General features: G+C 35.1%; 2 protein-coding genes across 2 annotated transcripts; one reads left to right on the top strand and one right to left on the bottom strand.

The window, feature by feature from the left end:
- The first annotated feature begins 3,661 nt into the window (after positions 1 to 3,661).
- On the top strand, positions 3,662 to 7,496 carry LOC113727832 (uncharacterized). The gene is made up of 2 exons (XM_027252195.2): positions 3,662 to 4,084; positions 6,739 to 7,496. The coding sequence occupies exons 1-2, from the start codon at positions 3,856 to 3,858 to the stop codon at positions 6,933 to 6,935; spliced, it is 426 nt and encodes a 141-aa protein (XP_027107996.1). The 5' UTR covers positions 3,662 to 3,855; the 3' UTR covers positions 6,936 to 7,496.
- A 2,873-nt stretch (positions 7,497 to 10,369) lies between these two features.
- Positions 10,370 to 10,903, bottom strand: LOC113724648 (uncharacterized). The gene has a single exon (XM_027247530.1). It carries the CDS (start codon positions 10,901 to 10,903, stop codon positions 10,370 to 10,372), a length of 534 nt encoding a protein of 177 aa, XP_027103331.1.
- Between the last annotated feature and the right edge of the window lie 2,931 nt (positions 10,904 to 13,834).

Genomic DNA, 13,834 nt, shown 5'->3' with positions numbered 1-13,834 from the left:
TCGATTAACTCAAAACTCGACTCGACTCGGCTCGTTTGCAGCCCTACTCTAGAGTTTCTCTCGCTCCACAACTTTCTACTCGATTGTAAGATCTTTAGCTATTCATCAATCTTTCTCCTATTCATTTCCTGTGTTCGTGCATCTGCGTGATCTTTCTACTACTTTTTATGTGTCAATCGTGTTATGTGTCATCTTATGTAGTTGTAGATCTGACTTTGATTGGATCTGATCTCTTGCTTTAGGTCTTAGTACTTTGATTTCATTATTTTATTTCTTCGTTGTTGAATTTTAATTTGATCCCATGTCTTGATTTAGAAGAAAGATAAAGATGAAAAAAAAGAGTTTCTTCTTGATTTCATCTGTGCGCGATCGCGCTGCGTTAAAGAAAGAAGAAGAGAAAAAAATTGGGAAAAATGGAAAATATTTGTTTTCGATCTGTTTAATTTAGAGCGAGTTGCGCGAAATGTCACTAAACCATTTCAAAGTGCTGGTTCTGGTCACTAAACTTTTTTATTAGCGCAAAATGTCACTGAACTCATAAATCTGTACCGTTTTGGTCACTCCGTGTATTTGTGCCGTTAGGAGAGACGGAAATCAATTTTTTGAGGGGCAAATTCATCTGCACAGCCTTAGTGGGGAAAATTTCATCTGGTAAATGAAAGGACAACAGTGGGGTTCTAAAATACTTATCTTTTCTTGAAGCCCGGTTGTGAAGAAAAGGAATTCTGAAAAGGAATTGCTAAGCTTCTGGAGAGATGGTCAAGAAATAGAGCAGAGGAAATTTTCAATAGTTTCAACTAATTGAAGAACATAAGATCCGATGAACCTACTGAAATTGATGTAAAGAATCCAAATTTATTTGTTTTTTGCATGATTTCTGACCTAAGGGATACGTTTGTTTTGGAATGTGGTAGTAGGTAAAAAGATTGTGATGAATTTTGAGGATAGAGGGTGGGAAGTCCATTGCGGACTTCCATGACCAATTGAATGCAACTCTATGCAGGGTGTGTGTTTAGGAGGAGGAGGTATAATGATGACATGGCAAATTCTAAGTCACTCGGTCTACCGATAGGCCCGTAGACCGGGTTTACCCAAATTTTTCCGAGGCCTAGCTCTTTTCCTCCTTGGAAGATATTTGCAGATCCCATTATTCATTTCCAAATCATTCTGAACCTTCACCTCAAACATCATTAGCATCAACGGCACTTTTTACTTATATTTCCTTCTATTTCCTTCTTATAATCAACATCCAAATCACCCGGTCCCCTTTTTTTCCCCCTCCCTCCAAATCATCACCACCAACCGAAATCATCACCACCACCACTAGCAAGAGCAGATACTGAGGCTTTTTCCTTAACATCTTCTTCGATGAACCATTCGAATAGAGTTCTCAGCTCCTATGATTCGAAGTTGCAAGATTTTTGTTATTTAAATTTCAAGTTCCCGTACCTGCAAATGGGCTCTAGTTTTCTTAACGATCTAGGAGTCGTCAGTCAATAAGGTCTCATGAAATACATCCTTACAACCTCTGCCAAATTCCACCACCATTTCGCCCCAAGCACTGGCAAAACCTTTGATTTGATCCTTGAAGCTCTCTGGCTCCGCCGATGTTTCATTCCCGGATGAATCAACCCCAAATTTCTTGGTCTCAAATGCTGGCGTCGAAATTCCAATTACTTCGCCATTGAATCTTATCCCAGTATCTACAACTAAAGTAGCTAACTCCTCCCTCCATGACCTCGAAGAAGATCCCATTACCTCCCCCATTTCCAAAGTTCTTTGTGTTTGTAGATTTATGAATTGACCCACCTCCTGCAAACCATTTAGGTTGAAGAGTTTCAAAGAAAAGGCTCTACGGACGAATTTGCCCCTCAAAAAGTTGATTTCCGTCTCTCCTAACGGCACAAATACACGGAGTGACCAAAATGGTACAGATTTATGAGTTCAGTGACATTTTGCGCTAATAAAAAAATTTAGTGATCAGAACCGGCACTTTGAAATAGTTTAGTGACATTTCGCGCAATTCGCTCTTTAATTTATGAGTTGGTGTGATTTTGGCAATGGCTTATATACGAGTTTCTGAGCTTTGTGAGTTAAGGCTTGGAATTACCTTTTTCGTGATTAGAAACGGTACCCCTTAATTTGATTGTGTGTTGATTGGGATCTTTTAGGACAAAAGAATTAAGGAATTTTGGTTGCTACTGTAAAGATTGAACCTTTTCTGTGTTATTTTGCCTTTTGATTTGTTATGTCTGCTGGTGTTGTTGCTGTTATTAGTTTCTGGATCATAGCATACGAACTTTGTAATACATTATTAGTAGGTATAAGATTTATTCAAAACAAAAAATAGGTAATATTTTTAGAGCAGTATTACAACTTATATTGAGTACGTTTACAATAGGAATAAGATGTGCTAGTATTGGGCGATTTTTGAAGTTTTGATGCGGAGTATAATGAAGTTAATACTTGGAGTTAAAGATTTAGTTTTATTAGCTAACTAAACTTAAGTAGCATGTTTTTTTTTTTTTTTTTTTTTGTCGACACAGGGGTGTTCGGGTCAATCCTTACGGGGCCCGACTAATTTCCTGCGGTCCGGACCCGGCGCCCCAACCCGACCCGAACACATTAAGTGCGCGGAGGAATCCAGCGAAGCGGAGACTCGAACTTGTGACCTCAAGGTTCACTGGTGATTGTCTCCCATCAATTCAAAGGCAACCGTATTTGAAATGCAATTTTTTGGAGTTTTTGTAAAAAATGTATTGTAACGATTTGATATATATAAGGTAAAAAAATAATTGAAAAATATGTTCACGAAAAAAATAGAGATTTTTTGATAGAAAATTTCTTTCCAAACATTAAGGTTATATCAAGTGTTCCTGCGATAGGTTTGTAAAAATAAGTTGTCATTTTCGCACTCAAGCGTGTACCATTCCACAAGATATTGTATTAGCGATAATTTGTTTCTCATTTCAAATTTGTATGTACTAACCTAAGTACTTATGTTAGATTTCTTTTTATTATTAAAAGAAAATCCAAAGCATAGCGATTAATATTCCAATGGTCATCAAGCGAATTATTGAAACAAGAGAAGGTGCTAATATAAAGTTTTTTTTTTTAAAAAAAAAAGACAATGCAAATATTGTTGGTCTAAAGAAAGAACAAAGGAAGTGCATTCGAGCAAATATAGATAAACATTGATGCATGATATTGAAAGAAGTAATTTTGAAATCTAACTCACAATTATAAGTATATACTATATAATATATATATATATATATAATGTGACATAAATCTTAGAAGGATTTACTGTAATTTCAAAAATTACAAGGGAGATTTTAACAATTATGGAGACATGTATTAGTTAGCATTACCAATCCATGGGATTGAAAGATGAATAATTCGATTTTCGAATTGAGTTTGGTTCAGTAAAAATTTATTGGAATTTGGTTAGTTAGTTAGCCATAACACATTTAGAATAGCATTTTATGTTCGATACCTTTTAAATTCGACAAAAAATTCGTTCAAGTTTGACTTGGTAAATAAACCTACTCGATTTAAATAAAATTTATAATTTCTTAAAATAATCAAACAAGATTAAGCATTAGAATGTTCAATTTGATTAAATTCGTTTATATCCCTATCAACCCAAAAAATGTAAATGGTTGTGGGCTAGAAAATTGACCCGATCCCATAACCCATATGCTTTTCGATTACGGGTTACCTTACGAGTAGCACCAAATCCAGTCTGCAGTCTGTAGTGTACCAAGTTTTCAGTCTTTGGGGTGGCTTTCTTCTTCAGAGTCGAGAGAGAATTGAGAGGATCAGTTGAAGTTTGGATTGGATAGAATTGGGAAGATGGCAGCGATTTACAGCCTATACATCATCAATAAATCAGGGGGCCTAATTTTCTACAAAGACTATGGATCGGCAGGACGAATGGACACCAACGACAGCTTGAGATTGGCCAGTCTATGGCATTCGATGCATGCCATCTCTCAGCAGCTTTCCCCTGTTCCTTCTTGCTCTGGGATTGAACTTCTTCAAGCTGACACTTTCGATCTCCACTGCTTCCAATCTCTCACTGGTTCTCTCCTTATTCCTCCACATTTTTTGCCTTTAAGTTAAAGTTTTCATTTTTTTGCTTAATTTTTATGACTAATGATTCGATGTAGATGGGTTCTTTTTGTTTGAATTCCGCTTCAAAATCTATTTTCTCGATGTAGGTTTTCCCTTACGTGCTTTTTGTCATTTTCTTTTTTGCTCGCGTCAGAAAAGTTTCTCTATTTTCCTATGTGGTTAACGCTGCTGAATAAGTTGTTCCTATTTCTGAATCAAGATTATTGGGGGAATGGTCATTATGTTCGGATTTGCTTTGCCTGGGCTAGAATTAAGCAAAATCTAGATTAAAATAATTATATTTGCCTTCTAAACTTTGTCAAGGGAAAACTTTTTTTTTTTTTAATGTCTGGTAATGTTGTCTGTAAACTCATCAAACTAGCTATTCTTCCTTTTCTGAATTTTTCTGTAGTTATTGTATGAATGACATGCACGGGAACATAATTTAGATTGAAGTTATTTGAAACGTACGAGTCACATGCATTATAAGCTTAAGGTTTAATTTAGATATCAGAAAGAAATTGTTGGAAAGCCAACACATCAATAGGGACAGCTTAAATTTGGGCCCTTATGGTTGGGGCCTAGATTGTTTTGAGACATTTCATGGTCTGAATTTGGCCTTAAGCTTAAGAACTGTCATAGTTAGGACGAGTATTTGAAGAGTTATACATACAAGAAACTACTGCATCCTAAAAAACAAGAATGTATAGATTTTCCCAGATGGTTGAGGCCTAAACTATCAAGGGCCAAATTAAGAAAATTGTCTTCGTTTGATCAGGTAACGCCATGAAATATGGAAATTTAGATTTTATACTGAATGGATGATAGAGGATGTTTGGATTGGATAGATCGTACCACTTTAGTCAACATTGAGTGGATGTTAAACAGGCATGCCTATGCACTCACTGCTGAAATATGAAACTCTTTCCATTGTTTAGTATGCCCCAAAAAAGAAAAATATAAATTTTTGTAATGGGCATTTTTTTTTCTGCAAATTTTTCATTTTCTAATGCAGAGCAGTTGAATCTTACATGCGAACTCAAGCTTGTAAAAGCAGTTTACAGGTTTGTGGGATAGAGCTAGTGCATAGAGTCGTACATTGCTGCATGTAATGCTTGGTTTGTGTTTGATTAAGTCGGAACTGTTAAGTTGCTGGCCATATAGCTCACCCGAGAGACTGGGTTTCTGGACGTGACAGCTTCCACTATAGTCACTTATTTTTCTTGCAATGAAATGTAATGATATGATGAGTTTCTTTACAATAATGAAGATATTGTATTAAATACTGTTTCTTGACAGAAACAGGACTCCTGAACTTCCGTTCTAGTTAGGTGGGTAAATATAACTACTCCTAAAACCAAGGAAATGAGTTATATTCTAGGTTGTAGATGCTCCCCAAAATTTTGATAAGGTATCGGCTAAAAACTCAGGAACATAGCACTTTGAACATGTCCAACTGGGATGGCAAATTGGGACTTGGGTCTCACCAATTGAGGTCGCAATTGTTTGGGGCAATTTATGGTTCAAATTAAGCCTTAATTTTCACATTTCTAGTCTAGGATAAGAATATAGCATGTAAATATTTGTAATTATTTACCAATACTAGAAATATATTTAGTTGTCCAACCTACTTATGTTAACACATGAAGAGGAACCCAGAAGTATGACAATCCTTGCCAGCTTATTCTTGCATTAAGCTAAATGACTGTTAGTGGATTTCAGACTACATTATCTTCATGACAGAAGCACTGCTGTGCTATTGACAGCTCATTTTATCAACTTTCCAAGCTAAAATAATTTTTGCCATTCCTGTGACATTCGGTTGTTCTGTACAGGTTTTAGATATATTGCAAGTCTGACCAACTCTTTTTTTTTGTGGGGGTGGGTGTTTGGTTGGGGGGGCATTCTTGTGTGCTCTTCCAAGTCATGTTCTGGAGATGAAAGTCCAACTTGAAGATCTAAAGTTTTGCTCTAGTATTACAAAATGAGAGATTTAAAGATGGATAAGAATATAAATGGAAAGGAGGTGATTGCATTACATACATATGTTGGGTATGAAGGTCTGTTCCGGGTAATTTTTTTTTTTATTTTTTTAAAACGTGGCTGTCTTTCTTACATTTTGCTTTTCCATGTTGGCGTTGCATAAGGAAATGATACTTCCAGTGGCCTGGCTGTTTTCCCAGTGAGCTTCACTCCTAAGTTTTGTTCTACCCTTTATCATATTGAGTGTTGCACTTAAACAACATAGCTGATAAAAAGGCAGAAAGGAGGTGATTGCATCACATAAATATGGAAAGGAGGTGATTGCATTACATACATATGTTGGGTATGAAGTTCTGTTCAGGGTAATTGCTTGATTTTTCTAATGTGGCTGTCTTTCTTACATTTTGCTATTCCACATTGGCGTTGCACAAGCAAAAGATACTTTGAGTGGCCTGGCTGTTTTCCTAGTGAGCTTTAGTCCCGAGTGGAATAAACTCTGTTCTACCCTTGCATCATAGTGAGCGTTGCACCTAAGAACAAAGCTAATACAAAGGATGATTGTATTCTTTGAATTTGTACAGTTTGATCTTTCTTTATCACATTAGAAATTACTTAACTAGTGTAAGTAAATGCTTGCAGGGACAAAATTTTTTGTGGTCTGTGAACCTGGAACACTACACATGGAAGCTCTTTTGAAGCACTTCTATGAATTATACACTGATTTTGTTTTGAAGAACCCTTTCTATGAAATGGAAATGCCAATTCGGTGTGAACTTTTTGACATCAGCCTGGCTCTGGCTGTGCAGAAGGATCGTGTTGCTCTGTTGGGGAGATAAGCGCCTGGTTATGTGGCAGTGTAGGATAGATATCTAGAGTCTGGTTTGACCCTTTTTCTGTTTCGATAGTAATTTGTGCTGCCAAATTGACAGAAGATTTGCTGCCGGACTGCCGATCTGATCAGCTTTGCATGCATCCGATTCCATTAATTTATGAGAAAGCATGGATGGATATTATCCCCTCTTATTAGAGCTTCTAGTCATCTGTGAAGAGTCTATTGTTAGTTCTGTGAATTGTGATGGCTGTGATGAAATCCTGTGGCCTACTGGCATGGTTCATGTTACTGTTGACACTCCAGTTTGGTTGGATGGTTTGGGAAGTTATTATCATAGCGGACAGTTAGGGGCAAGAAAAAGGTTAAGCTTGTAATCTTTGAATTGGTAACTTGCTCGGTTGCATGCCATTTCTAACTCTGCAGCAACCGTGTTGCAGAAATAGGATGTTTGCATCTTCTCACTTTCCATTCATTTTCATTAAGCTACTTCTGTTTCAAAAGAATATATATGTTCTTTTAGCTACTGCATCCTATCCTATAGTTGATTGTCCCGGTTTCGGTGTGATTCTGCGGCTGATTTTGCCCTTTTCTGTCTTTCTGCATTATATCTAAACACTGCATAAAGCAGCTTTGTCTGCTGTTGCCTTTTTTCTCCTTTTAGCTTTTGTCCCTTATTCCGATTGTGGCCTTTTGTCTTGGTTTCTTTGTAGTTTTGGTGTCAAATTTGTCCTTTTGTTTCTTGTATCTTGCACCGTTGCAGGTGCTGCCTTCAACCGCTTTCTTTGTGGGCCTTTTTATGTTTATTACTCCCTCCGTTCCATTTTGATAGTTCTGTTTTTTTTTTTTCGTTTGTCCCAAATTGTAGTCCACTTTCCAATTGAAAAATGTAGTTGTATTTTAATTTTCTTAAAATATCTTTATTTAATGTAAGTTATTGTTACTATAAACCTACCCCATTTAATGAGAGTTGATTCTTTTTTTACCATCAATTCAAGTTTTCATAAAATTGTACTCTATTTAATATGAGGGTATTTTAGAAAAATAGCAATCTAAATTTATTTTTTCAACAAAATTAACTATTTTTTCTTAAACAGTGTGAAAAAAGAAACAAGATTATCAAAATGGGACGAAGGGAGTATATAATTTTCTGCCAAATATATATGTCTATGTATGTGTGCACAGAAATTGATTGCCCGGAAAATGTATACATTGAAGGAAATTTTACGCGCATTTGATGAATACAAATCGATTGTGTTGCTCTGCATTAGCATAATTTCCCTCTCTTTTTTAAAAATCTTGCATCTATAATATTTTTTAATTGCTGAATTATTAGCTTAAAACTTTTGCGCTTTAACATTGAGTGTTTGGTAATATTTTTCTTAGTCTCCAAATCATTGCTTTAAAGATGTTGCGTTTTAAGATTGAGTAACGTAACCTGATGCGACAAGTACAAAGTATGATTAATTACATGCTTATTTATAAATGAATAGTCGTTCGTTGTCTACCCAATAAACATTCCTTGATATAAACACGAAACCATATATAACCAAAAAAATAAAAAATATAATAGACACTAAAAAGATTAAACCGTTATATCACCTCAAATAAAATATTGCATATGCACGCACACACCCATACACACATATATATATATATATATACATATTAAAAAATATGTTATATACCTATATCTATATATTAATACAAATTCACCGCAACATTAACTAACATAAAATAAGTTGCATAAACATCAAACAATAAATATTTAACAATTTGCTGCGAATTATTGTAATTAAACTCTATAATCTCCATATGCAACCGCTTATGTTTCTTATATTAAAAAAATTTATGCACATCACCTTACTTTCGATAATATCCATTTATAAATAAACTATTAATATAAAATCTCTCATCTCTCAAAATTAAAATTATCCATCACTTATTCAAATTCTATTAATTAAAAAAAATATACTTCCGTCAATTACAATCACATTCATTCATAACTAAATCAATCTACTATCCATTTATTTTCCAACGATACTTCCCATTATTTTTCACTACAACAATGCACGCTTCCTCGTTCTAACTATCTGAATTATGAAAATATCATCATTCTAAAATAAACAGACTACAAACATCCAAACTATAATAAATTATAACACTCTTAGTGTAATTCTCCACTTAATTCTTTGTCCTATCAACTTTAAAAACAATATATATTCCATTAATTTAAATAACATTTACTTATCACTAAACTAAATAAAAAATTAAAACAAATATTATCTGTCAAATGCTTAAATCTTATTAATTTTAAAAAACGCAATACAAATCACATCAATTTTACGATATCTATTTACAAACAAATCAATCCAATATATCACTCCTCTATCCACTATTTTAACTCCATTATCATACACAACACTCTAACCATACATTATTAAATAAATCTTACATTACTGTAATACAATCAATAATGGACATCCCGCGGAAGTCACGTGGCACAAAGCCTAGTTTTTATTACCAATCTACAAGTGACAGAATAAGGTTCAATCTAATTTGATCTAAACATGTATGATTCTAATGAGTGATATCTAGCTTGACTTCGCATTGACTACTTGGTAACGAGTACTATTAATCAAGCCGAGTTGAGTCTTTGACTGCTGAGCTCGGCTCGTGCTGGCTCGAGCTCGCTCGACTAAGCAGATGAGCCGCTCGAACTCGGCTCGCTAATTGGGACATGTGATTCGAGCTTAAGCTCGACTTCGACTTATTTATCACAACGAGCCAAGCTCGCACAAGCTTGAATTGATTACAATAAAACATATGATTTTTAATTTATATTCTTTTAACTTGTGAAATGACATATATATCCTTCCTTATCAAGCCCAAACTAATTACTTGAATAACAAACGATTCAAGTGTACTCGGCTCATTAATCAATTAAGTAAATTTCTAGCTCAAACTCAACTCATTTACTAAAATTGACGAGTCGAGTTCGAGCCTTATCGAGTCGAGCTCAACCGAATTTTTGAGCTGTTCGATTTGTTTAACAGCCCTATAATGGTAACTATCGAGCGATGGCTGTTTTTGAACACCCCCACCAAAAAAAAAAAAAAAAAAAAAAAAGAATGATGGTTGCTTGGGGGAGGAAAGGCGGGTGGGTGGGGACACTTTCCAAGTGATGTGGCAATACTGCAGTAGCAAGCATCAAACTGAATGTTGGTATTGAAGATTACACGGGTATGCCTAATTTGCCTTTGCCAATACACGAATCTTATGGGACGAAGAGCAATTCAAGAACTTACGCAGATATATGCCTCTTTGGCTTGTCGAAGCTCATTGAAACAGGAAGTGGTTTTTTTTTTTTTTTTTTTTTTTGGGTGCAATGAAACTAGAAATGAAAAGCTAAACCTCAATATAGACATGAATTAATTAGCATTAAGATTCAGGAATAGAAGATGCAATATACAAGTTAACACTAGCTGCAGCTTCACAAGTTAAGATCATGGATTCAGTATCTGCAGCTGTGGTTGAATTTGAAGGAAGTCCATTCTCGCAGTTGTAGGCCAGCGTTTGCGCCTGTCCTAATTGATGTATGTCCTCGTACCTTCCCAGTTGGGATAACTGATAGGCATCGTTAATTTTGTCGATCATCTGCTTATAAATTCTCAAACACTTGCCGTAAGACCTCCTCAATGATCCAGCAGTTGTGTTGGCTTGCAGGTCTCTGAAAATCTTGTAGTTCTTATTGGCTTGTTCTCTCGTCAGATTGATGGATATCAGAGACAGCTGAGGGAGGGTCGAAGACTTCGTATTGGGATCGCTCTCAAGAATTCGTACACAGATTTCTTCACTCTGAGTTTGAGAACAAATGGTGTACAAGATGTTCTGAGTGACAGCAGATGAAAGAGAGATCATGAGAGCTGCTGCTGAGAATGTAAGCAGAATTTGTGTAAGATGGTGACAACCCATGTTTGTTCTTATTCGTAACAACTGTGGGAGGATCTTTTCTTGGTTAGTTCCACCGGGTTACAGCATATATAAGTCTACCTTTTCTGCCATGGAAATTTTTTATTGCCTAATCAAAAGAGTTGGAAAAATGGAAAGAGAATCTTGTTGCGTAGCAAATAATTCGCTGGATCTTGAGAGTAGGAAGGAATCTTGTCTATCCTAAACATTGAACTTATCCACTATAGAGCATAGATCCATTATAGGCTTCAAAAGCAAGAGACACTATTGAGCATAAATTAGTTCTTATTATCCATGAATGCCAATATATTATCATTTGGTTGCTTATATCATAGAATATTCGGCAATATTACCTGATATAAAAATCGAGTCCGATAAATACAGAGGTTGACAGGGCATTAAAGAACATATAAGACATAGCAGTGACCAAGGTTGTAAACACTTATCTTTCAGAAGCAAAATGAAAAAGGACGTTAACTTGTTGGAACAACTTCAACTATTGATTTCGTCCCATTTACCATCAATGATTAGTTATGGGCAGCATGAAAACGACAGAATTAGGTAGATCACCATTTATATTCCTCTTTCTCTCCTATCTAAAAATCTTTAGGACGAGTCAAAAGAAGATTACTAATTCAGAGAGACATGATAGTGCTATCTTTTAACGGTCATCCTAGAAGGACTTTGTTAAAGGTGCCAAAGAGAAACTGACTCAAACTTTGGAATGGCTGTTATTATCGTGGGTGACTAATGATCAAAATTTTGATAGGCTTTTTTATTGCTTTTCCTTGGGTGAGAATCAACGGTAGATTTTGCTATACAAAGAGTGTGTTATTCCAGTTCCGAAACTTTATAAATAGCCAATACTTAGTTCTACCCTTTTCTTTGTTTTTTTCTTGGTAGAAGTAAGAGAACTTATACAGAACCATGTATAGTTATTTTTAAAGGAGTCTAGTAACAAAATGCTAGCATCAAAAGGAAATGGTTGATTAAATAGAACTGAGAGCACATTAGGATTAGGATGTATCTGCACTAGGTTCTTCCCCTTCCTCACTGGTTCCGATATCAGGCTCCTTTTATTATTATTACTGTTTTGGCAAAACGGCAACTTGTATTTATGATGATAATCGTTATATCAAATATTATACCGAACTACTGTCAGGAATATCTGTACATCTGTGAACCTTCAAAGTGAGATTGAATCCCTCCATTCTACATCCTTTAGTCTAATCCAATGCATGTTTTGCTAGTTCTAAACGATTTGCATTCCTAACATTGTTCAGAAAAAGAGGAGTCCTTTTATTTAACTTATGAAATAGCTAATGGTGCAATTCTTTTTCTTTTTCCCTTTTTTTTGTCATTTTTGGGTACACAGACAAAGTACATTGGACGCATAGCAGAATACATACTATCCATTTAAGTTCTCAAAATCAAAACATCTGCTTCAGTTTGGCTCCTCCCATTATCCCTATTGAAAGTTAATTATGTTAAATATTTCTTTATAGTTGGATCCCCTTTTTTTTTAATAAAAGAACAGATAGAAATTTTATTAATGATGTTGCTGGAAATCATCATGCATGAGTTGCTTGACAAAAGTTAGAGTAGAATTCTAAAGAGATTCAAAAAGATTAGCACTCTCAGCACCCTTATTCGCTTCTCTTGAAATTCATTTTGTAGTTGGATCCTTACGTACTCTGTTAGTTTTAACCTCTATAGGGTGAAAGGAAAGTCCAACTCAACTCGAATAAGCCAATTTCAACAGTTCGAGTGATAAAATAACAAAAAGGAGCTTTTGAAGGTTGATTGGATGCGTTGGGACGATGTTGTGAAGGGTCAAAATGAAGATGCTATATTGCTGCATATAAAAGTTCATATCCAACTGGTCTGGTATAGGACACACAACAATTTGCCAATCTTCAATTCTGAGGAAAGACTAGCTACTTTTTTTTTTTTTTTCCTTTTTGGCCCTTTTTGGGGTCTCGTCGTAGAATAGTTTGTGTAAATTTCATTAATTTACATCATCAATCTATGCAAGTGCAATATACGTGCTACTTTTTTCCACAAATTGTGATTGAGGAATGAAATATAAGGTAATTGTGGCATGATTTTATAGACTAATACTTGCTAAGACGCCTATAAATGTGGTTTTTTTTTGTCCTTTTTGGGGTCTCGTCGTAAATAGTTTGTGTAAATTTCATTAATTTCCATCATCAATCTATGCAAGTGCATTATACGTGCCACTTTTTCCACAAATTGTGATCGAGAAATGAAATATAAGGTAATTGTGGCATGATTTTATACACTAATACTTGCTAAGACGCTTATAAATGTGGTTTTTTTTTTGCCCTTTTTGGGGCCTCATCGTAAATAGTTTGTGTAAATTTCATTAATTTCCATCATCAATCTATGCAAGTGCAACATACGTGCCACTTTTTCCACAAATTGTGATTGAGGAATGAAATATAAGGTGATTGCAGCATGATTTTAGACACTAATACTTGCTAAGACGCTTATAAATATGGTTATGATCCAACTACATTTTGCAGTCTCTTGAGTATCAAAAAGGGTGTTGCAAAGTACTCTCGCATTGACATCAATTTGATGGACGATTAGGTAGTTGAAAAAAAACATGGAAATTACTTGGCATTTACAAATAGGTGCCAAACTGCCAATCGTGCAATGCATGGGAATTCTAGTAACTATAAGCAGGTTTATCTTCTTTTCTAAATCCATTTATAGTATAAGATATCTAAGATCTTAAATTATGTTCTACATGTTAAGTTTCCATCTCACTGTTTGAGCGTGATATTGTTCATTTGAAAATCCATGTGTATTCATTCCAATCTGGGGTGCTGCTCGTAATCATTTCAAAAGGAAAAAAAAAAAAGTATACCTTAAAGTCTAATACGTGAAGCATTTCAAGAGATTTCTCAT

Source organism: Coffea arabica, chromosome 2c (assembly GCF_036785885.1).
Source record: "Coffea arabica cultivar ET-39 chromosome 2c, Coffea Arabica ET-39 HiFi, whole genome shotgun sequence".
NCBI classification, from domain to species: domain Eukaryota; kingdom Viridiplantae; phylum Streptophyta; class Magnoliopsida; order Gentianales; family Rubiaceae; genus Coffea; species Coffea arabica.
This window is presented reverse-complemented; position numbering and strand designations above follow the sequence as displayed.